General features: G+C 36.5%; 1 protein-coding gene across 5 annotated transcripts in view; it reads right to left on the bottom strand.

Annotated features, from left to right (window-relative positions):
• AHI1 (Abelson helper integration site 1) overlaps positions 1-23833 on the bottom strand; it is a 260190-nt gene that overhangs the window by 219736 nt on the left and 16621 nt on the right. For 4 of the 5 annotated variants that reach the window (XR_002324697.2, XM_078155120.1, XM_020987117.2 and 1 more), the window contains exons 4-8: positions 22664-23262; positions 20081-20271; positions 11997-12216; positions 11034-11226; positions 6503-6598 (exon numbers count right to left, since the gene is read on the bottom strand). Coding sequence is in view for 4 of the 5 variants with exons in the window: in XM_078155120.1 (XP_078011246.1) it covers positions 6503-6598; positions 11034-11226; positions 11997-12216; positions 20081-20271; positions 22664-23262 (1299 nt within the window). In the remaining variant the exon portion in view is untranslated. The remainder of the gene's footprint in view (positions 1-6502; positions 6599-11033; positions 11227-11996; positions 12217-20080; positions 20272-22663; positions 23263-23833) is intronic. The other variant, XM_020987121.2, reaches the window with a different exon arrangement.

Raw genomic sequence — 23833 nt, 5'->3', positions numbered from 1 at the left:
AAGGGGTTGAATTTGACAGATATTATAGATGTAGAAGTGGAAAGATGTGTCAGTGATCGGATATGTGGTGTGAAGCACTGAGGATAACAGCAAGGTTAAGACCCTAGGAAAACAGAGCTACAGGAGGAAAAGAGTGAAGGCCAGTTTGACTGGATGGAGAGACAGGATGCAGAGTAATGTATCTTCCTAAAGTCAGGGGAAAGTGCGGAAGGCTACCAGATCATCTAAAGCAAATTTATGGGAAGGCATGGACAAGAGCCATACAGGACAGGCAGGTTTGGGTGGGTTGAAATCTGCACCATTAAAGTGCTGGGCCCGAAGTCAGAAAGACTGATCTTCCTGAGCTCAAATTCAGCCTCAGATACTTACTATGTAACTCCAGGTAAGTCACTTAACCCTGTTTGCCTCATCTGTAAAATAACCTGGAGAAGAAAATGGCAACCCATTCCAGTATCTTTGCCAAGAAAACCCCAAATGGGGCCACAAAGAGTCAGAGACAACAAGAGCCAAGAAATTCATTTCCATCTGGACATTATATTTTCCTTCTAAGAAGTATATCCCCTAAAGTCTTATTCCAACACATTAATTGTGGCACAGAGGTGACCTTGTACCTTCAAAGGCTATACCAGCAGAGAACAAACTCTTGCAGTCCTAATGAGGTGAAAAACATTTTCTTGACTTTGAATTACCACCTATTAACCATCTTAATATGAAAACGCTTATCACCAGAAGATGGCTACTAAGGGATGATGTTTTTGGTTACATTAAGGCATGAAACTATATATGGAAGTGTTCCAATCAGCATGGATAGAGTTAGTACTCATACTAATGAAATCATGGATCTTCTGATCCAAATATAGTCAGTATACCAATAAATTGACCTCAACTAAGTTACTACTACTCTCACAAATTCTGAATGAATTAACATTTTAAAAAAAGATAAATCTTAAAGTCACAAAGTACAGTTTGAATAACTGGAGATAATTTCTGCTACTATCTCAAATTTAACTTCAGGGTTGACTTACCATTCAAAAGTTTTAGAAGCCTAACATTTGCTGAATACTTCACTGGATAAGTAGATGGACTAACAATAAAAATATGAAATTAATAATCCAAAAACATAAAAATGTTATAAAATATGCTAACAACATTCCTCAAGTACAATGTATAACACAGCCTTATACCCTAAAGGAATCTTTGTGGTGATGCCCCAAAATGGCAATATTATAACATGGAAAAAAGACATTGCTCGAAATAAAATGCAACCTCCCTAACTTTACAACAGAAAAATAAAGAAATTTTCCAGTTTGGGTGCTGGTTTCGTCACAATTGAAGAGATGTACCTATTGCTCACTAATGCTACTTCCTTTAGCTGTATCATTGACCCCATTACTGCACAGCTCCTAACAAACTGTCCATCAATTAATCAATTAGCTTGGATTTATTAAACACTTTTTACGTGGTAACATACTAAATATTGGGGATACAAACAAAAAAAAGCAAAAAAAAGTCCCTACATTCAAGAGACTTGCAATCTAATGGGGTAAGGTTAATATATATATCTATATATCTACTACATAATATATAGATATATATAGATAGATACATAAAAGATACTTACAGAGAGATAAGAGATCATGGTGTGGATAAAAAGTAGATTTCAGAGGACTAAGATGTAGAGATAGATAAAAAGATAAAAAAAGATCAGATAAAAATTTCAGAGCTCTTGGACATGGATCAGTTGTAGGTGATGGCAAGATTAAGGGTATGATCCTCCTTATATAGAGCTGAGGTGAAGAGAAGGAGCCGAACATGGGAAATGACCAGATTAAGAAGTTGTGAAATTTGAGTATTTGAGGAAACAAAACTATGCATGTTGAAAACAGCTGGTAAGAGGGCAGGATTTACAGTACAGAGGAAGGGTGAGCAAGGACAGATAGTGTCCTGGGAATCAGTAAACAAGGAGCTATAGGAATCTTGATTTAGGGGTAAATTTAAGTGAATGAATTTCATAAAAGAGGAGGAGGTTACTTAGTGATGAAAGTAGAGGGAAAATCTGGAAATGGCAATGGGAAGCAAGGAGCAGTCCAAGCAGCAGTAGAAAAGGTGGCCAGGAATGTAGCCATCCAGAGGGAATCAGGGCTCAGTGCATGCCAGAAGATGGAAGGAGCAAAAGACAGTGAGGTATAAATGAGAGAGAGGTAGTTAATTATTGAGCAAGAGTAGGAGTCTCCTCAAGACAAAAAAGTGAGTAAAAACAGAACAGTATAGTTCTCTCACAACAGCTTTAGCAAGAATAAAAAAAGAGCACAGGGCTGAGAAATGATCAAGAATCCCAAAGAGAAAGTACAGTAAATGCATTTTGCCAGCTCAGATCTGCACAGAGACAGGCAAAAGCCTGTAGGTACTAGAGAAGGGGTCCAGACAGAAAAGACTGGCCTGAAAACACAGTTTGTGGAAGCCTTCCAGCTCAGAGGCTAGCACCAAGCCAGGGAAACTTAGAGCCTGAAACAACAGGCAGGAAGGCAGGAAGGCAGTCTGGTCCAGCTAAGGATGCCTTAGAGACAAAGCTGTATTGCTCTGACATCAAACTAGGCCCAAACTGAGATGGCAATGATCAGTGTGCTCTCTGGTTCAGACTATCCCATACTACCACATACCTGAGCTACTTAGCATATACTATCATTGAACAGTGCTGGTCAGCCACTCTGGAGGTACTGAAAGTATCCAGAGTCAAAATAATACAGATTAGTACCAAAGAAGGCCCACAATTTGTTCCAAAGGCGCACAAAGCCTGGCCCCAACACAAAGTCCTAATTCAGTAAGTAGAAAAATGAGTAAGCGAAGGGGTGAAGCCAAGATGGCAGAATGAAAGCAGTGACTTCCTTGAGCTCTCCTCCAAACCCCTCCAAATACTCATAAAAAATGGCTCTAAAAGCTCTAGACAAAAGGAATGGAAAGGAAATGAGAGGTCCAAAGGGGCAAAAAATGGAAACTGAATAAACAGCTTAGTACAGAAACTACAAAACCTTACTCACCATTACATACTCCTTGAAAAAGCAAACTGGACAAAGCAGAAATCAGTGACTACGTGAAGAAGAAAAATTGGAACAAAATCAAATGATTACAGTAAAATCAGAAAAAGTAAGGTTATCTCCCATCAAAAACAACTGATCTAGAAAAGTGGTCAAGGAGACATGATCTAAGAATCAGTGTACTAACTAAAAACTTCAACCATACAAGAGTCTAGATACCATATTTTAAAACCTGAATGGAATTTGCCTATCTATACTTATTAGGACCAGAGGACAAAGTGAATATATAAGGAATCCATCAGTCATTTAGTGAAAAAACCCTCAAAATTAAAGTTCCCAGGAACTCCAGAGCCAAAATCCAGAGTTTCCAAGTCAAAGAAAAAAATAATCCAAGCATCCAGAAAGAAAGAGTTCAAGTATTAAGAGCCAGGGGCCCACCAGGGGCAGCCAGGTGGCACACTAGATAGAACGGTAGGCCTACAGTCAGGAAGACTTATCTTTGTGGGCTCAAAACTGGCCTCAGACACTTATTAGCTGTATGATCCTGGGCAAGTCACTTAACCCTGTTTGCCATAGTTTCCTCATCTGTAAAATGAGCTGGAGAAGGAAACGGTAAACCATTCTACTATCTTTGCCAAGAAAATCCCAAATAGGATCACAGAGTCAGACATGACTGAAAACAACTGAATAGCAACAATATTAAGAGCCACAGTCAGGATTACAAAAGAAAGACATGCTAGTTAAAACTCAGAATTCATCAGTTCTCTCTCTGACGGGGGAAAGCATTTTTCACCATGGGTCCTTTGGAACTGTCTTGGATTGATGTCTTAATCAGAATACATAAGTCTTTCACAGTCGACTGTTGTTACAATATTACTGTTATTGTATACAATGTTCTGGTTCTGCTCACTTCGTTTTGCAGGAGTTTATTTAAGTTTGCCCAGTTTTTTTCTGAAATCATAACCCTGGTCATTTCTTATAGGACAACAGTATTCCATCACAATCAGATACCACAGCTTGTTCAGTCATTCCCAATTGATGGGCATCCTCCCAGTTTTCAATTCTTGGTACCATAACAAGAGCTGTCAGGCCTGGAGTCAGGAAAACTTAAGTTCAAATCCAGCCTCAGACACTTACTTAGCTGTGTGACTTTGGGCAAGTCACTTAACACTGTTTGCCTCAGTTTCCTCATCTGTAAAATGAGATGGAGAAAGAAACCAAGAAAATCTAAATGGGGTTACACATGACCGAAACAGGTAGGGCCTTTTTTTTTCTTTTATTTCTTTGGGATATAGACCTAGTAGTAGCATTGCTGGGACAAAGGGAATATAGTTTTATAGTCTTTTTGGCAAAGTTCTAAATTGTTCTTTGGAATGGCTTGCCTAGTTCTCAACTCCACTAGTAGCATAAAAGTGACCCTATTTTTTCACATCGCCTTCAGTATTTGTCCTTTTCTTTTTCTGTCATGTTAGCCAAGCTAATAAGTGTGAGGTGGTACCTCAGACTTGTTTTAATTTGCATTTTCCTGATCAATAGAGTCAGAACATTTTTTTATGTGATTACTGATCGCTTTGATTTCTTCTTCTGAAAACTGCCTGTTCATATTCTTTGACCACTTATTAACTGGGGTATGGCTCATATTTTTTATAAATTTGGCTCAGGTCTTTGTATACTTGACAAATGAGGCACTTATCAGAGACACTTGGTGTAAAATTGTTTTCCCACTTTCCTGCTTCCTTCTCATTTTGGCTGCTTTGGTTTTATTTGTGCAAAACCTTTTTAATTTCACGTAATCAAAGTCAACCATTTTACTTGCCATGATCCTCTTTATCTCGTTGGGTCATAAACTCTTCCCTTATCCATAGATATAAAGAGGTACATTTTTCACATGCTTCCTTAATTTACTTAAGACACCACCTTTTTAGAGGCAGCTAAGTGGCGCAATGAATAGAGCTTTGGCCTTGGAGTCAGGAGGACTGAGTTCAAATCCAGCTTCAGACACTTAACACTTACTAGCTGTGTGACCCTGGGCAAGTCACTTAAACTTGGTCATCTCAGCAAAAAAAAAAAAGACACTACCCTTTATTTCTAAATCTTTTATCCAGGCCAACTTCCCCCCCCCCCCCATGTCACAGACCTCTCCTGACTTCCTAATTTTATGGGGCTAGAAAAATGTCTCATCCTGACCTTTTGTTGGCTCTGCTGCTCCAGAGCTCAACTTGAAACATTACTTTAAAGTTGTTTAAAGCGGAATGTTGGGATAACTCAGCTGTAGTGTTTCTACTACTCTGCCATCTTGGTTCTGTCCCTGGAAGTTTCTCTAGTGCACTTTAGTATGAAATAAGACTGGAAAAACAGCTTAAAGACCAACTATAATGGACCCTAGATTCTAGGTTTACGAGTTTATATTTTATCAAAGGAGCAAAAGGAAAAAAAACTGAAGGGTTTTTTTTGGGAAGATAAATGACATGGTCAGGCCTAGACCTCAGAAAACTATTTTGGCAGTTATGTGGAGGATAGATTAGAGGAAGGATAGTGTAATCAGGGACACTAAACCTTGAAGTTAGAGAGGAAACAGATAGCATAGATATAAAGGTATATAAAGATATAAAGGTATGTAAAGGAGAGAATTAGCAACTAGTTAAGAGGTGAAGGAAAAGGAGTTTATGTATATTTCTCTGCATCTATCTATCTATCTATCTATCTATCTATCTATCTATCTATCTATCTATCTAATCTCTTAGGGAGGCTCTAAGATTAGGAACTTGGGGGACTAGGAAAACAACTGTGCCCAAAACAGAAAAAGGAAAATTTGCATGACAAGTGAATTTAGGTTGTAAGGCAACAAGTTTCATGTCAGACATGTGGAATTTAAGATTCTGAAAGGAAATATTGGTCAAGCAGGAAGAAGATTAGAGATGAGCATACAGATATGTATATGAATGGAGCCCACAGGAATTTGTGAGCTCAACAAGGAAGAATATAAATATAAAAAATAAAAAATCACACAGCTCAGACCCCTAAAGAACCTACACTAAGAGAGTGAGAGGTAGATAATCCAGCACAGGATACTAAGGAAGTGAAATCTGACAGAGAGTGGAACCAGCAGAAAGTGTTATCAAGAAAGTTAAGGAAGCAGGGTATGGTGGCCCAGGCCTGTGAACCCTGTTACTAGTTTTACTGAATCTCTATTTAATTCAAATCTTCTCTAATTTCTCTTCCAGTCCTACACGACTACTCACAATTAAAGACAGATAGATGACTTTCAAAGCTTAGACTTAGGAGAAGATGGAGGCGATGGCGGCACAGCAGAGCCAGAGAGAGAGAGAGCTGGGCCTGGTGTCAGAAAGAACTGAGTTCAAGAAGCTGAGTTTAGCCTCAGCCACTTTCCTGCTGTATGACCCTGGTAGATAGCTTCATGGAATATAAAGGAAGATCTTAAATGTTTAGAACATTTAAAAAATTACCTTGAGAAATGCCCATGCAATTTTGCGAAAACCCCTTTCCTGGACTTGAACCTCAGAGTTGGCCTTGGCTTCATTCATGCTTAAGAAATCAAGAATCTGTAAACATTTAGTTCAAAACACATTAATTCTTATTGAGTGGTGATTGATCTAAATATTAATATTTTCTAAGCTGAAAGAAAAATCCTAATGCTGTTTTATCTAAAAAATATCAGATACCAACTTAAAATGACATCTAAATAGTATCAATTTTGCAAAAATGTATATTATCTTACTTGCATTGCACCTCAGTCAGTCTAACAACAAATAACTTAATTTTTAACATGGCTTTCTTCATCCCTTATTTTCTTTTTGTGAAGCTTTTCTTTAATTCTCCACGTATTAAAAAGGAAATCTAAGTAATCAGTATGACTCTACCAAGTAAAAGTCATTTACCTCTAAGTCCTATTGGGGCTGACAAACTGAGAGTTGCTGATCAGTTTCTGAACACACACAGGTGCGTGCACACACACTCACATGTGAAGGACACTACAGTCATCATTTATTTTTGTTGGAGAGGAGAAAACTAAATGTAATGATTATCAGAGGCCATTTCAGTTAGATGATAGTAAGGGTATATGAACACAGATACACGAAATCTTGAGTGGATCTGTCCAACAAAATGGACAATCCTTGAGGTAAGGGCTCTTTTACTTTCATTTTTATCCATAGCATAGTGCCTGGCACACAGTAAGCACTTAATAAACGCTTGCTGATTGAAGTAGATAAAGAGTCAACCTATGGCCTTTGGTAGTCTTAAAGAAATTTTTGTTGTTGTTCAGTCATTTCGTTGTGTCAGACTCTTTGTGAACCAAGCTGAGATTTTCTTGGCAGAAATACTGTAATTGGTTTGCCATTTCCTCATTCAGCTCATTTTAAAGATAAGGAAACTGAGGCAAACAGGGGTAAGTGACTTGCCCAGGGTCAGACAGTTAATATGTGTCTGAGAACAGATCTGAATTCAGAAAGATCTGTCTTCCTAACTCTAGGCCCTGCACTCTACCTACTGCACCACCTACCTGCCCTTTCTAGAAATAGAAATAACTGTCCCTTCCAGCCTTATGCCTTGATTTTTACCTTTGTGTGCCCAAGGTTTAATGAAGGAGAAAGAAGAAATCACTATTGCACCACTGGGAGAAAAACATAAAACTGAGAATAATGGCTAAATGAGGAAAGAAACAGCTGGAAAGCACTAGCTGGACAGATAACTCAACAACAAACATTTCCCCATCCTCAGAAACTATGCCAAATAGACTGTTACTTTTTTAAAAGATGATAATCTACCCCCCCAAAAAAAATCTCCACTAATAAAAAAATAAACAGCAATTAAAATCTAAATCTGCAATCTCATCTTCAAGAATTTCAGTGTAAACAATTTGGCTGAATAAGATGATAGGAAGAGATACACTTTAACAAAAGTGAGTGTAAAATAAGTAGAATTTTTGATCACCTTTATAAAGCTATACAAAAAAAGTTTCATAGTTTGGCTTGCTGGGTCTTCTCACCACTGCACTGAGAAATTTGTTCTACAATAGTTGAGTTTTTCATTTTTCTAAACTCAGACAAATCAGTTAAAATATCTTTTATTACTATGCTCTGAGATGCATATAAATATTTTTCATCTAAGTCAAGAAAAGCCATAATCTGATACAAACAACTTATACTTGAACATTAACTCCATTTAAAAAATGAAGGCAAGCACTTTAAATTTTGCAAACTAGCAGAGTACACAAAAAAGGCCTTAACTTAAGGCTTAAAAAAGTGAATTAAAATAAAACCATTTTCCTGAATTAAAAAAAAAAACAAGTATCCTCTGAGTTCAATGAAAATGTTATATAATTGGCTTTTAAAAACTACTATCTTTTGTTTGACTAAATACAAATTTCTGTTCCAATAAGCTTTATTATTTTTTTTTAAATCCTGAATTGTTTTTCTCCATAATTGTGGATATTTTATCTGCTAATCTCCATAGAATGAGTAGAGCACATTTGAAAAATGGGTCAGTTTTCAAATCTAGACAATTTTATAAATATAAATCTAAGAATCAGATTTGGAATCAAAATGTAACCCTTACTGATGTAAAACTGACATGCAATTATAATTACTTGTACTATAACTATAAACCTCCATAAATCCTCTTTTCTAAAGTTAAAATGAATTAAAAATAGAATAACAACATATTCAATGAAAAACTAGTTACTACCGTAAGACAAAAATCACAAATCTTTTATTATATTTATATTTGACTTTCATAAATCCTATAAGAAAGTGATTATAGAATGCCAATATAACAGTGGGCTAAAAGCTCCTTGAGGGGAGGGACTGCTTTCTTCTTTCTGTCTGTCTTTCTAATTCCAACACCCAGCATAGTCTTACACAGAAAGACAGACATAGAAATTAGACCTGTGGCATGGGGAAGTTTCAGATGAGAAAACTCCTATGAGTGTAAGTCAACACCTTCTTTACAGCTCAGAGCCTTAGAGAGTCACTTAAAGGACAAGAGCTTAACTGACTTATCCAGTCTCACAGTCAGTAAGTGTCAGAGGTAACACCTGAAAATCAGTCTTCCTGGCTCTAAGACAAGCATTCTCTCCACTACACAATACAGTTACTTTCCTTATACACAGTGGACATTTAACAATGTTGCACTGAATTGACATGAGTATTGAGAGACTAATCCAAGGTCTAGCCCAAGAAAATACAAAAATAAGTCACTTAGTACATAAAATAATCCATTTGCTCTGGCAAATCTCTAGGACAAAGACCAATGCTATTTGGTACACATATACACCAAATGGTGCTGGGCATGTCATGATTCTCAGGGTTTCAGTTTCTCATCTATAAAATATGGTGGTGGGACAGAGAGCCCTTTCAACTTTAACTATACGTCTGTGAAAGGATACAGCTCTAGATTTGGAATCAGAAAGATATGTCCAAATGCTGTGGCTAATATAAGTTGTATGATGTGAGATCCTCTGAGCCTCAGTTTCCTTATCTGCATCACAGGCCACATATAACTACTGTGAGACTCAAATGAGATAATGTAAGTAAAGCAATTTGCAAACCTTAAAGTGCTACACAACTGTTGGCTATTAATAGTATTATAATAAACTTTTACTTTCTGATCACTTTTAGAATGATGATTATATCATCTGTAAAATTAAGGGGCTGGATTAGGTGGCCTCTGAGGACCCTTTCAGCTCTAGATCCATGAACCTATGATCTTTCTGTCAGGGATAAGCTATGGGCTCTCAGGGATGCTGCCTTGCTGGGTAGTGGATATTCCCAATTATCCTGACTTGCTAGCCATGGACCATGTGGGTCAGTTGGTTAAATGTTTAAAAGAAAGACTCTTCTACTGTCATTGTCGGTCTCAGAAATATGCTACAGGCTATTAAGAGGATTCTGTGGAAATATAAATGGCTCTAAACAGAGTATGTCATTGAGCAAGTCAACTGACTCCCTTACTTTATGTTTCCTCATAAGAAAAATGAGAGAGTTAAACCCAACGAATCTCTTAGGGATAGGTCACTTCCTGAAAGTAGTGAGTTCTCAATTACTACGTTCACTATCATCTATGCACAGAATAGATGACTACGTGTCAGGGATGGTGCCGAAGTGACCTGGAGTATATAATCTCTAAGGTCCCTTTCAATTCTATGATTCTATATTACATGATGGCATAAACTGCCATCAGATCAGTTTCCTCTTCTCCCCTGAATACATAATACTCTCATCTCACCCATCCCCCACCAAAGAATATCTTCCCTGTTCTTCTCTAAATCCTACCTATCCACTTAGGTCCATCTCACAGACCACCTTCCCCTTAGAGCTTTTCCCACTTGCTTCAATTTATAGTGATCTCAACCATCTTTGAACTCCTTCTACAACTATAGCCTAAGCATATCACCTAACAGTTCACGACTGTCTTGGAATTATTGGTCTTGAATCAGTCTGTGTATACATCATTTGCCTCATCAGACTGTAAATTTCTCATGACAAGAATCATATTACAATTCACAGAATCTCAGAGTTGGATGGAGCCTCAGACACACTTTAGTTCATCTCATACCTGAATAAGAATCCCTTCTATTGTATATAAGACAAGTAGTTATCTAGCCTTTGCCTGAAAACCTTCAATGAGTAGGAAAAATTTACCTTCCAGGTAACCTGTTCCATTCTTGGAGAGTTCTAATTGTTAGAAAGTTTTGCTTGATGTGAAGTCTAAATTTCTCATTCTCAAATTTCCAACCATTTCTTACACTTCTTGTATTCTACACTCAGCATTCCCCATCCAAAAGCAGCTAACACCGTGTTGAATAAATAGGTGTACAATAAGTTGTGGTTGATAAATTGATTTCAGAGATGTCACTGTTGACAAAATCTTAAACTATTGTGTTGTACATTTAAGGTGGGAAATTACTATATATTAAATACAATTTATCAGTAATAAAGCATTGCTAAACAAAATGAAAATCTATTATATTTAACATACCTCAAAAAACAGAATTACTCTAGGGCTTTCTTCAGATTCTTGGAGGAAATAACTAAATCGTTCATTAAATACAATTTGTTCTTCCCACTCTGGAAGTCTTGACTTAAAATGCTTGAAATCATAAGGCTGAGTCATAATAGGAAGGACATTCTCTACTCTCTCTTGTTCATAAAAAGATGAAACAGCTCGGTTGCTATATTAAAAAAAACATCATACAAAGTATTATAAGTGGAGAAAGGAAGGAAGGGAAAAAAAGAAAGATGGAAGGAAGAAGGAAGGAAGGAAAAATGGAAGGAAGGGAAAGAGGGACAGTTACGTAAAGCAGGTCACAGTGATGTCAACAAGTAAGAAGTCATAATGATATCAAGGTAAGAACTATTTTGGTTCCCAATAATAAAAGTTAAAAAGTAACTCCTCCAGAGTTACATGGGAGAAAATGTTAAAACTAAAAACATCAGAACTGAGTTCTCCTGACCACCAGGATTGAAACTTCTGCTTTCTTAGATTTTGGTAAAGCATACTACCTAAAATAGAATATTAGATGGTAAATTCTTTGAAGGTAGGGTCTATATCTTATTTATCACATTTTCCCCAAAGTATCTTACTCAGTGACTCACATATAACAGCACACCAATAAATATTTGTTCAATAAATGAACTGATTAATTAATGGTATGGTGGTCTTATATGCTAATTTTTCCACATCTTTTTTTTGAAAAGAGTAATCTCTGGGGCTTTCTTTTTAAAATTCTTCCAAATATTCAGATAATTTTATTTTTTGGTGCTGCCATTTACATTTAAAGTTTGGAAAGCAGCTCACAATTTTAGGAGTAAGAATATCCAAGGTTAAACAAGCCAAAAGGTACATTAACATAAGACCCAGGCTATGACTCTAACACTGTGAACTTTTAAGAGGTAATCATTTTCAACCCCAATGGGTGGACAATTGGGAAAATATAATTACCTATGTTCTTTCTTGACATACAGCCCAGTATTCTGATCAATTACATGGATTTTTACCATTGGGTGAGAAATCATAAAATCTGCTTGAAGTCGATCAGTTCGATGGACATAAACTCCCAAAACAAGGGTATCATCAAACCCACTATTGGTCTGACTTGAAACTTCTGGGCTTGTTACTTCTTGGACATTATCAATACCACCTTCTTCATTGTCTTCGGAAACTATAAGCAAGGGAAAAACACAGTTACAATCAAATGTCAAAATATCTGAGGTTCACCATGGGTCCTAAGGCCCCTGCTTCACTGACTGGGCTATAGGTATTAAGCTATGTTTCAAGACCCCAAATTATGAGATTGCTTCCAGTATTTCTGATAATTGAGCCTTTTTAGACAAGGTCCAAAAACAGGATAATTTTATATTGAATTCTACAATATAGTGGGTTCTAACATAAAAACTTAATGTATAAACACTACCAAATACTCTATGTACATTTTAATATGTATCTACATGCTTTCATACACATTGACATTTAATTTTGTTTTTGTTTGCTATAGCTTTTTGTTTGTTTTTTGTTTTTGGTTTTGTTTTTTTTTGGCTAGGCAGTGGGGTTAAGTGGCCTGCCCAGGGTCACACAGCTAGCAAGTATTATGTGTCTGAGGCTGGATTTGAACTCAGGTCCTCCTGAATCCAGGGCTGGTGCTCTATGCACTATGCCACCTAGCTGCCTTGTTTGCTATATCTTAACAATACCCTAAGTGGGCTTATGGAATTATTTTTAAAAGTATGTTAGTTGGTAAAAATTAAAAATGTTACAATATCAGTAATTTTTCAGTTACCATCTCTAAGTGGAATCTATTCCACAGGTAAATACAAATTCTCTTTTCCAATTCTGTCACCCCAGGTAAAGCAAAGAAAAAATTGAATAGTATTTATAAGTTGACACAACTAGTGAAATATTATAATATTCTTAAATAAAAGTAGGGATGAGGAAATCGTTTTTCTATCAAGAAACACTGGGGGAAAGAAAAGGAAACTATATAAACTATAAAGCAACTTTTGCTTTCTTTTCTTAGGAAAGCATAAAATATTTAAATCTCCTGTATTAAAAATGGAGAAAAAAATAACACAATTCTGTTAAGTACTTCAGCATGGGGCTGTATAAAAAGTACTGGATTTTGAATCAGAACATTTGGATTTAAATCCAAATTCTGCCACTAGCTGCCCATGTGACCTGGGGTAGGCTATCCATAAAAAGAGGGAGCTAGATCCCATGACCTAAAATTGTCCAGAGGAATTAATCAGAAGAAATGTAGGAAACTAAAGAATGAAATTCTGAAAACACAATTTGAAATTATTTTGAGGAAAAATAAAAAGGAAGGTTTTTAAAGTGACTAGAAAAAGGTAGACATCAACTGAACTTCATCAGCTACTCATCAACCACCTCAGATTTTTCAAAGACTTCAGAGGGCTCAGAGATCTTACAGACCCATCTGAATATGTGAGCAGCAAGATATGTTCCTGAATTCTCAGTAAAACTAAGGTTACACCCAAGATCTGAAACCACCATAGTGAAAGAAGATTCCAGGGTGAAGCTATTTAGCATGGCCTTGTATTTGAGTTGTAAATCAGGACAAAGTGTTTCTCTAGCCAAAACAAATAAACTCTAAAGGTTTCCTCTCTATAGTACATGAAAGGGGCTCACAATTAAAAAAAATGTTTTCTGTAGAAAGAAGCTAGTGACACCTGGAGAGCTACAGCAGACAGGATGGTCAGAGGACGCAATGATGGCAAAAGACAATCCACACCATCTACTGGTTACTGCAGGGAACAACAGGAACTACATACTGAATTAGGATTGACTATAAGTAACTGAGGTTACAAAGATCCTTAGTGAAGGTTTGCTCATTCTTGAGTATCAGTTTCCATGAGCTCTGTTATCTGTTCTTTTCTGAGGTATATATTTTTTTCCTTTTAGTTATGTGACTTTGAGGTAAGTTAGTGACAATTTAATAAGCAGCTAAAGTGGTACAATGAAGTGCTTAACTTGGAGACAGGAAAATAGGAGTTGGGATTCTTACTCAGACACTTACTAGCTGTGTGAACTTGGGCAAATCACTTTCAGACTCAGTTTACTAATTTTTAAAATGGGGATAACAATAGCACCTACCTCACAGAGCTGCTGTGAGGCTCAAATTAAATGAGATAACATATGTAAAACACTTTTCTAACCTTAAAGTGCTATATAGATGTTACCAAATATTATCATCACTACTAATTAACTGCATAATCAATGAGTATCCCAGATTTTCTGAGTGAAGAGAAAGACTCAGAAGTAAAAAAATTCCCCAAAGTGGACAGAGCTCCTCCATAACATGAGACCCTCTGTTACATTTTAAGTCCTACTTAATTCATGAGTATAACTGAAAGAGGCCATATAGGTTTCTGGGGAAGTCAGTCAATAAGAGCTTATTAAGCTCCTGCTACATGTGAGGCTCACTGGCCTACACTTTGTAGACTTCATTGTCACCATCCCACTTTTTTTTTTTAATTGGAACATTCGTCCTTCTGCAATCTTGCAGTACCTCTCTATTGTCCACGGCTAAAAAAAAAATCCCTGAAAAGAGCCCTAGTAATAACGTCAGCTAGTTTTTTCAGTAGCTTGGACTCAAGCTGATCGGGTCCTGGTGACCAGATTACCAAGGGCAGGTGGTGTTCTCTTACTTTCTCACTGCCTATTTTTGACTTCAACTCCATAAGAGATATTTTTGTTGCGGCTTTTATGAATCAAAAATGTTCATCCTCTTTGGCAGAGACAACAGAAGCAAAATAAGCATATCAGCTACTAGCCTCCTGTCCTTCCCCCAGAACAGCAGGTCTAGCCCTCCTTGGTTCCTTTTCTTTTCTACAATTCTGTGATTCTAAATAAGAACTATATAAAGGGATAAGAGACTCCTAGCCTGGAAAAGAGATCTAGGATGAACTTGGCAGATATCTTCAAGTTTTATAAGATTGCCATACGGAAGGAAGATGAGGCTTGTTACCATAGTACCTATCTAGGGGCAATAAGAAGAATTACAGAGATTTAGACTTAATTTAAGCAAAAACTTCCAAAAATCAATCTTGTCAAAAAGTAGAATGGGCTGCCTCAAGATATAGTGGATTCCCCTTTAACTCAAGTTTTGAAGCATGTTATTCACAATATTGTAAAAGAAGAAATCTTTTTCAGCACTAAATCCTATAACCCTAGAAACAAACAAAAAACACTATGCTCCCCTACTATAGTCACCTTCAGTGGAAGAAAGAAAAAAAAGAGTTTGGTGGTGAAATTAGGGAAAAGCTAAAGTTAACATGAAAAGGGAAGACAAGTAACAGGAAAGGGAATGGGAAACAGGGAGTCAGAGAAATACAAACAAAGAGAGAAGGAAGAATGCAACCTTTCATCCTTCTCAATATCTTACTCTCATTCATCTCATTAACCTCACTTATATCAAATATGTTGCTGAATTTTGTTGTTTCCAATTTCCTATCTTCTCTCACATAAATCCACTTTTCTCCTCTTCCACCATACAGCTATCACCCTAGTTCAGGCCTTCATCACCTCTTGCCTAGACCAAAACAATAGCCTGGTCTCCTTGTCTCTAATCTCTCTGCTCCATCTTCCAAAGTGATTTTACTAAAGAGTAGGTCTAAACATGTCACTCTTCTGCTTAATAAACCCTAATGGTTCTCCAAGACTTCCCAGATTATATCAGGTCCTCTGCTTGGCATTTAGCGCTCTTTATAACCTGCCCTTTTCCTACCTGCCCAGTCTTCTCTCTTTTTTTAAAAAATTTCAATTTATTTATTTTTAGTTTTCAACACTCACTTTCACAAGAATTTGAGTTCCAAATTTTCTCCCCATCTCGTCCCTCCCCCCACCCCAAGATGGCATGAATTCTGAATACCCCTTCTCCTAATCTGCCCTCCTTTCTATCTCTACTCTGTCTTATCCCCTTTCCCTTCAATTTTCCTATAGGGCAGGATAGATTTCTATACCCCATTTCCTGTATATCTTATTTTTGAGTTGCATGTGAAAACAATTTTTTTAACATGTGTTTTTAAAACTTTGGTTTCCAAATTTTCTCCCTCCCTCTCCTCCCCCTCCCGCCCACTGAGAAGGCAAGCCACTCAATACAGGTTATATGTGTGTAGTCATGTAAAACACTTCCATAGCACTCATGTTGTGAAAAACTAAGTATATTTCCCTTAATCCTATCCTGCCCCCCATTTATTCTATTCTCTCTTTTGACCCTGTCCCTCCTTAGAAGTATTTGTTTCTGATTACCCCCTCCCCCAATCTGCCCTCTCCTCTATCATCCTCCTGCTTTATTATCTGCTCCCCCCACTATTTTCTTGTAGGGTAAGATAGATTTCCATAACTAATTGACTGTGCATGTTATTCTCTCCTTAAGCCAAATCCAATGAGAATAAGATTCACTCATTCCCTCTCACCTTCCCCCATTTCCCCTCCACTGTAAAAGCCTTTTCTTGTCTGTTTTATGTGAGATAATTTATCCCATTCTACCTCTCCCTTTCTCCTTCTCTCCATATAATCCTCTCTCACCCCTTAATTTTATTCTCCAGATATCATCCCTTCATCTTCAACTCACCCTGTGCCCTCTATTTATCTATCTATAAATACATATAATTTTTTCCCTCTGACTACTCTAATATTGACAAAGGACTCATGAGCTACAAATATCATCTTTCTATGCATAATGTAAACTGTTTAACCTTAATAAGTCTCTTATGATTTCTCTTTCCTGTTTACCTCTTCATGTTTCTCTCAAGTCTTGTATCTGAAAGGCAAATTTTCTATTCACCTCTGGTCTTTTCATCAAAAATGCTTCACAGTCCTCTATTTCACTGAATGTTCATTTTTTTCCCCTGAAGGACAATGCTCAGTTTTGCTGGGTAGGTGATTCTTAGTTGTAATCCCATCTCCTTTGCCCTCTAAAATATTGTATTCCATGCCTCCAGTCCCTTAACGTAGAAGCTGCTAAATCTTCTATTATCCTGACTGTGTTTCCACAATACTTAAATTGTTTCTTTCTGGCTGCTTGCAATATTTTCTCCTTGACCTGGGAACTCTGGAATTTGGCTGCAATATTCCTAGGAGTTTTCCTCTGGGGATCTCTTTCAGGAAGTGAGTGGTGGATTCTTTCAATTTCTATTTTGCCCTCTGGTTCTAAAATATCAGGGCAGTTTTCCTTGATAATTTCTTGAAAGATGATGTCTAGGCTCTTTTTTTGATCACGGCTTTCAGATAGTCCAACAATTTTTAAATTATCTCTCCTGGACCTATTTTCCAGGTCAGTTGCTTTTCCAATGAGATATTTCACACTGTTTTCTATTTTTTCATTCCTTTGAATTTGTTTCACAGTGTCTTGATTTTTCATAAATTCACTAGCTTCCAATTGCTGCATTCTAATTTTTAAGGAAGTATTTTCTTCAGTAAGCTTTTGGGCTTCCTATTCCATTTGGCCAATTTTTCTTTTTAGGGCATTCTTCTCCTCATTAGCTTTTTGGACCTCTTTTGCCATTTGGGTTAGGCTATTTTTTAAGGTGTTATTTTCTTCAGTACTTTTTTGGGGTCTCCTTTAGCAAGCTGTTGACTTGTTTGTCATGATTTTCTTGCATCACTCAGTTTTTCTTCTACTTCTCTTACTTGCTTCTCAAAATCCTTTTTGAGCTCTTCCATAGCCTGGGACCAATTCATATTGTTTTTGGAGGCTTTGGATGTAGGACTTTGACTTTGTTGTCTTCTGGCTGTATGTTTTGATCTTCTTTGTCACCCAAGTAAGATTCTATGGTCTGACTCTTTTTGCACTGCTTGCTCATGATCTCAGCCAATTACTTGAGTTACAAACTGTTTGTTAAGGTAGAGGTGTGCTTCCAGTGTGGAGAATGTACTGTCCCAAGCTCCAGGGGTTTTGTGCAACTGTTTTCAGAGACATTCTAGGGATCTGTAAATTTTCAGTTCTTCCAAGGTGCTATGATCAAGAGTGAGGTGTTTACTCCTTTCCTGGTCTGTGCTCTGGTCTATGAGTGCCTTGGAACTGTGAGGAGGATTTTATCTACACCATCACTACAAGCTCCACCAGGCCAGTGCTTTTCCTTGCCCCAGGACTGCCACCCAGAACTGTGACCCAGATCCAAGCATGGGCAAAGAAAGAGAATCCTGCACCAGCAAAGAGATCCCTGCAATCGTCCCCTGATCAGCCACTCGATTCCCCCTCAGTCTGTGGGCCTGACGCTCAGGAGGCAGCCGCCACCCCGGGGCCACCGCAGACACAGACTTTTCCTACTGACCTTCTAAGTTGTCTTTAGCATTCATGGGTTGAGAAGTCTGGAAACAGCCACAGCTGCTAATGATTCAGTCCTCTGAGGCCTGCTCCAGGTTTGCTGAGGCCTGTGCCCCTACGCCTAACTGCGTCCTCTCCCAGCCAGCATGATATACCTTTCTGATCAACCATCCAGGTTGTCTTGGGCTGGAAATTTGTTTCACTCTGTCTTTTTGTAGGTTCTACTGCTTTAGAATTTGTTTAGAGACATTTTTTACAGGTATTTGGATGGGTTTGGGGGAGAGCTCAGGCAGGTCACTGATTTTACTCCGCCCCCCCTCCTGCCCAGTCTTCTCACATTTTACTCCCCTCCATGTATTCTGTGGTCTAGTGAAACCACCCTAGTGACCATTCTTCCCTCACAACATTTCACCTCCTATTTCCATTTCATTACAGTGGCTGTCTCCACAACTATAATTCTCTTCCTCCCATCACCTCTACCTCTTGATACCACTAACACTTGGCTCAAAAGCCACCTTCTAGACGAAGCTTTCCCAATCACTCTAGCCATTTAAGATTTTCCCTCTATTTCTCTCTATGTCTCTTCCAGATATCATTTTATTTATATATTATCTTTCCCACTGGTATCTAAACTCCTTAAGAGCAGAGGTAGCTTTTGTGTTTTTGCCTTTCTCTGGATCCGCAGTGCTTAGCACAGTGCCTGAGGTACAAAGTAAGCACTTAATAATCAGTACTTCATTGACTGGCTGAAAACAATACAAATTAATTGAAAGAAGTACAATCCTAACGACTAAGCTTAGTCACAAGGAAAAGATGAAAAGATGCACCTTCCTCATTCCTTTGTAGAGTTGAGGAACTATATGTGTGGAATACTGCATATACTATCAGATCTGTCTAATGTGTTTATTTGCTGACCTGTTTTTTTTCACCTCTTTAATTTTATTCTTTGTTGCAGGGGAAAGGATGTATTTGTAAATGGAGGTGATGTATAAACAGAATATATCAAATTTGTTTTTCAGAGACTATAGTGTCAGGTAGAAGCTAGAAATTGTGAAAAGAATTTGACAGTTTCCCAAAGTAGGAAGCAATCCAATCACAGAGTGCAAGTCGAGGAGGGATTGCCTCTTGATGGTGAAGACCTCTCAGTGTTCAAACTGTTCAATGATATTTTCTTGGCTGAATCAAACTCAGAATACTGCAGAAACTAGTGCACAAGGTCAACAATCACATTAAAGAGTCTGCTCTAATTAACCAAGCAGATAAAGAAAGTCCATTGTTTGGACTATATTATGCAGATGGATGGGACAACCTGTAGAACTTGACTGTCAGTGTGTATACGTACATGTGTGCCAACAAAGAAATAGGTAGATGGACTTATTATGCAAATGACAGTGAGCTGGGACTAGAACAGAATGAAGGGAGGAAAATTGGCCAGAATGCCTTGGAGAAATTTGAAAGGCTGTACTAAATACAAAACACATCATTCACAGGCTTTGAGCTGAAGGGGGCCTTAAGAGGTCATCTAATTCAGCTCCCCCGATTTAATAAAATGAAACTCAAAACTAAGATGTAAAACTAGGATCCAAACTGAAGTCCTTTGACTCCAAATCTAGTGATCTTTCCATTGAACAATTAATCTATATGTCCATTTAAATTTATATTTTAGTGACTTGATTTTTTTTAAGACAAGAGATTTTGGGAAATATATATATGTATTTCTAATTGACTATAGATCACAAACCTGCTTTAATTTTCTTTTTTGTCTTTCTTGTTTTAGCTTTTGGCTGTTCCACATTTTCTTCGACAGTTTGATCGTCTGCCTTTATTTCATTCCTCTGATTAAAATCTGAAGTTAGAACAGCCTCAGATGATTTCTTCTTTTTGATATTTTCTTCACCTACATTATGCTGCAGCTCAGAGACAGATGCCACACTGAAAAATAACCATACATGTTGTCAAATAATATATAATCAAATAATTTGTTATGCATGGCTTAGGGAAGAATAAACTTCAAATCATACTACCTTTGCTTTGAAATACCTTTACATTTTGGTGCAATGGAAGCTTTGGCAAGTCCTAGCTAGTTCAAGTATGGGACTGATGATGTCTACCACCCTAGATGAGTTTGGAAAGATTCATATTCAGGTTGGCCATAAGGCAATAAATTTTTCAAACAGCAATCCTCAATAATTGCATACTGATTTGTAGAAAAGTTGTGACTATTGTTGGTGTGTGGAATACTATATTGACAAAATCACAGATCTTTGCAGTATTAAATATAAGCTATTTATATTTTCAATTCTATATTGTACATCAGTTTAGAGGAAACTAGCAAAGATAATAATTATTTTATTATATTCTGATTAAAGTTTATTCATATCTGAGTCAACTCATTTATGTAATCAAAGTGCCCAATGTAAAGGTATAGAGACCTTTTTTGCCTACCTCAAACTGTAATGTCTGAACAACTACAGATTAATCTTAATTATGAGTTTTTGAACTATATAATTGGCAATACATACAATAATATAGCATACATAACCATATAATTATATAATGTTGATGATATACAATAAACATTAATTTAAAATTATTATTTAGATAAAAATAATTTTAAAATAAAAGCTTAAAGCTATCACTGATTACTTTCGCTAAGTAGAATAAACACAGGAGGAAAATAACCGATTTCTTGTAAAGCTTCACAAAGTAGGACTCAGAAAATTCCAAAAGTCTATGTGAAACGAGAAAGAATTTAAAATTAATATTTGATTATAAATTTAAGAAGCTAAAGATGCTTCTGAAGAAACTTACGATAAGTGAAAAATCTTCAAAATAATCAGCTTTACAGAAGGTGAAGTTCCTTCTCAAGCTATTAGCTTATAAAATAAGTTTAGACTAGAGATCACATCATTTTCCTTTCATTCAAAATAATCAGATTATATAGGTTACAAGTTTATGCTTCTACTTCAAGAATCCTTCATGTCTCCAGGCTGGGAACTTTCTTCCACCTATACGGATCACAATTCCTCAATTTGGTAAGCAAATAAGTTGTGATAGCTGAAAAAATTCAAAACCAAGACTTGTGATGAGTCTCCCTAAATTCTAGGCTGGCACTTGGACAACAGAAAAATATGACACTGCTAAGCATGTACTCAAAACCTTTCCAGTTTATATGACCTACCAGAATTCATATAGAGTGACACAGACTTCAAGAACTTGACATTATGAACCCAATGGATGGGTTAGCTCAGCTACATTATGAGCTTCTCTGGGTTGCATTTTCTTTGAAAAAAAAATGAATTCTGCTATAAGTAAGAAGAGAACCTAACAGCATGAAGAATATTTCTACCACAGGAGTGAGGGCCATCACCTGAACTCTAGTAAAGAGAAACAAGGCAACATTTTAAAGTGCTCCATCCCTCCCCCCCCCACCCCCCGCCCCAATCCACTTAGCAATATTTAGGAGGCCCAACACATGGCCAGAAGGAAATATGGTGGCTCAAAGAACATTTCTCTTTCTCTGGAACTTTGGAGAGAACTTGCCTTTAACTCAAAAAAGGTTGTATACATAATATGAAAGTTTGTTAAGTCAGCTGTTCCCAAGTCATGGATTGTATAATCTTTACCTAGGAACAAAAGGGAACATACACAAGTAAATATGATAAACAGAAGCCATATTCCCCTCTACTGTTTGTTCTATACCACAAACAAAAATATAAAAATTGATATAATAGCTAAAACCAGAAATAAAATTTTTAAGTTTCTCTATGATCAATAAAAAACAAATCCTCTATATGAACTTTTTAGAAATGTAAGAACTGATATATCATCACACAAAAATCAAAGCAAATAGGAAAGGAGAGTCAAAAATGGGTTTACTGTGAGATACAGCAGATCACTGACTCAATTAAAAGAAAAGTAGGATTATTTTGATAACCAAGGGTAGGCTTACTAGTGTCACTAGGAGAAAACAGAAATTTAATAGTTAAAAGTATAGCTTCAGGTTCTATTCTACAAGTATTGATAAATGCTAATAAAAGTATGCTTGGTCAGCTTTTAATAACATCATGCCACATACTGGACAAAGTTGTACAGTATATGGAAATTATCTTATGGAAAAATCCAGAAAGCAAGGGAATTGTTACAGAGAAGATGCTCATTATATATCTTTTAAAAATAATGTTGATAATGTGCTGACATCATTTCCAAATATATATGTAAAAATATTTTCACATATTAAAAAAAAATCTAGCTTGGGAGACAGCAATAGAATTCAAGGAATTCTACAAAATGAAATCAATATAATTTACCAGTGGTAAAGTACCTTGTTTCTGTTTCAGGCAAAACTGGAACTTTTTTCTTTTTCTTATTTTTTCCCACTTCATTGTTCAATATTTCTTCATGGTTTTGATTATCAGAGACTAAATGAGACATCTGTTCTTTAAGTTTCATTCTTATTTTCTTTCTAATTGCATTAGCCGCTTCTTCAGCTACCTGGAGTTCATATGCTTGTATTAGTTGTTCTTCTTCATCTAATTCAGTTGTATCTCTCACTTCATCTGGGGCACTTTTTATCTTTTCACTCTTTTGATGAGATACACCTGATGGCAATTTATTTTTTGTTTTTCTTTGAGAATGACTAATCTTCCTTTCAAAACTCCCTGGTTCTACTTCCTCTGTATTTTCTTCTTTGTTAGACTGTTCTTGTAACACTGATTTCTTTTTCTTCTTATTTGGCTTTACTTGCTGGTTTTCTTCTACAGTAAAATCATCACTGCTTATTTTTTCAGCTATTGACCTTCTGTCCTTTGGTTTGTTTTTAGTGAATCGTGGGCTCTTCTCTGGAATATAAGTGCTGCTGATAATTGCCTCATCACTTCTACTTTCTTTGGTAAGATCATGATTACTCCGCAAGGTGTCAAGCTAGAAATAGAACACAAATAAATTTCTCTTAAAATGTATTTAAATATAAATGGCAAGAAAAATATTAAGTGGACTATGTAATGTGCAATATTACTTTTTCATTTTTTTCTTAGATACAATTAAAATTAAACAACACTCTTTACATTTCAATAGGTTACTCAACATATAGAAATAAACTCAGTAATAGAGTATTCAAAAGATTCAGCTACCAAGGTAAGGATTAATTACCCTTAACAAAACTATCCTTATTAACTAAAACTCTGGGGAAAACTAGAAAGCAGTCTGGCAGAGATTAGGTTTAGATGAATACACCATACCATATACCAAAATTAGCTCAACATAAGCACAACTCAGTTATAAAAGGTCACATCATAAACAAAATAGAGGAGCAAGGAAGAAATTACCTTCCAAAACTCGGATATGGGAAAAGTTCATAATTAAACAAGAGATAGAAAAGATCTTGTTTGTCCATTTTATTGTACATTTTCTCTCAGAAGATAAAATAGACGAGTTTGATTACATAAAATTGAAAAGGTTTTGCACTAACAATACCAATACATCTAAAATTAGA

Source organism: Phascolarctos cinereus, unplaced genomic scaffold (genome assembly GCF_003287225.1).
Source record: "Phascolarctos cinereus isolate Bilbo 61053 unplaced genomic scaffold, phaCin_HiC Scaffold_5;HRSCAF=322, whole genome shotgun sequence".
Lineage (NCBI taxonomy): Eukaryota > Metazoa > Chordata > Mammalia > Diprotodontia > Phascolarctidae > Phascolarctos > Phascolarctos cinereus.
The sequence above is the reverse complement of the archived record's forward strand: the minus strand, read 5'-3'. Positions and strand labels throughout refer to the sequence as shown.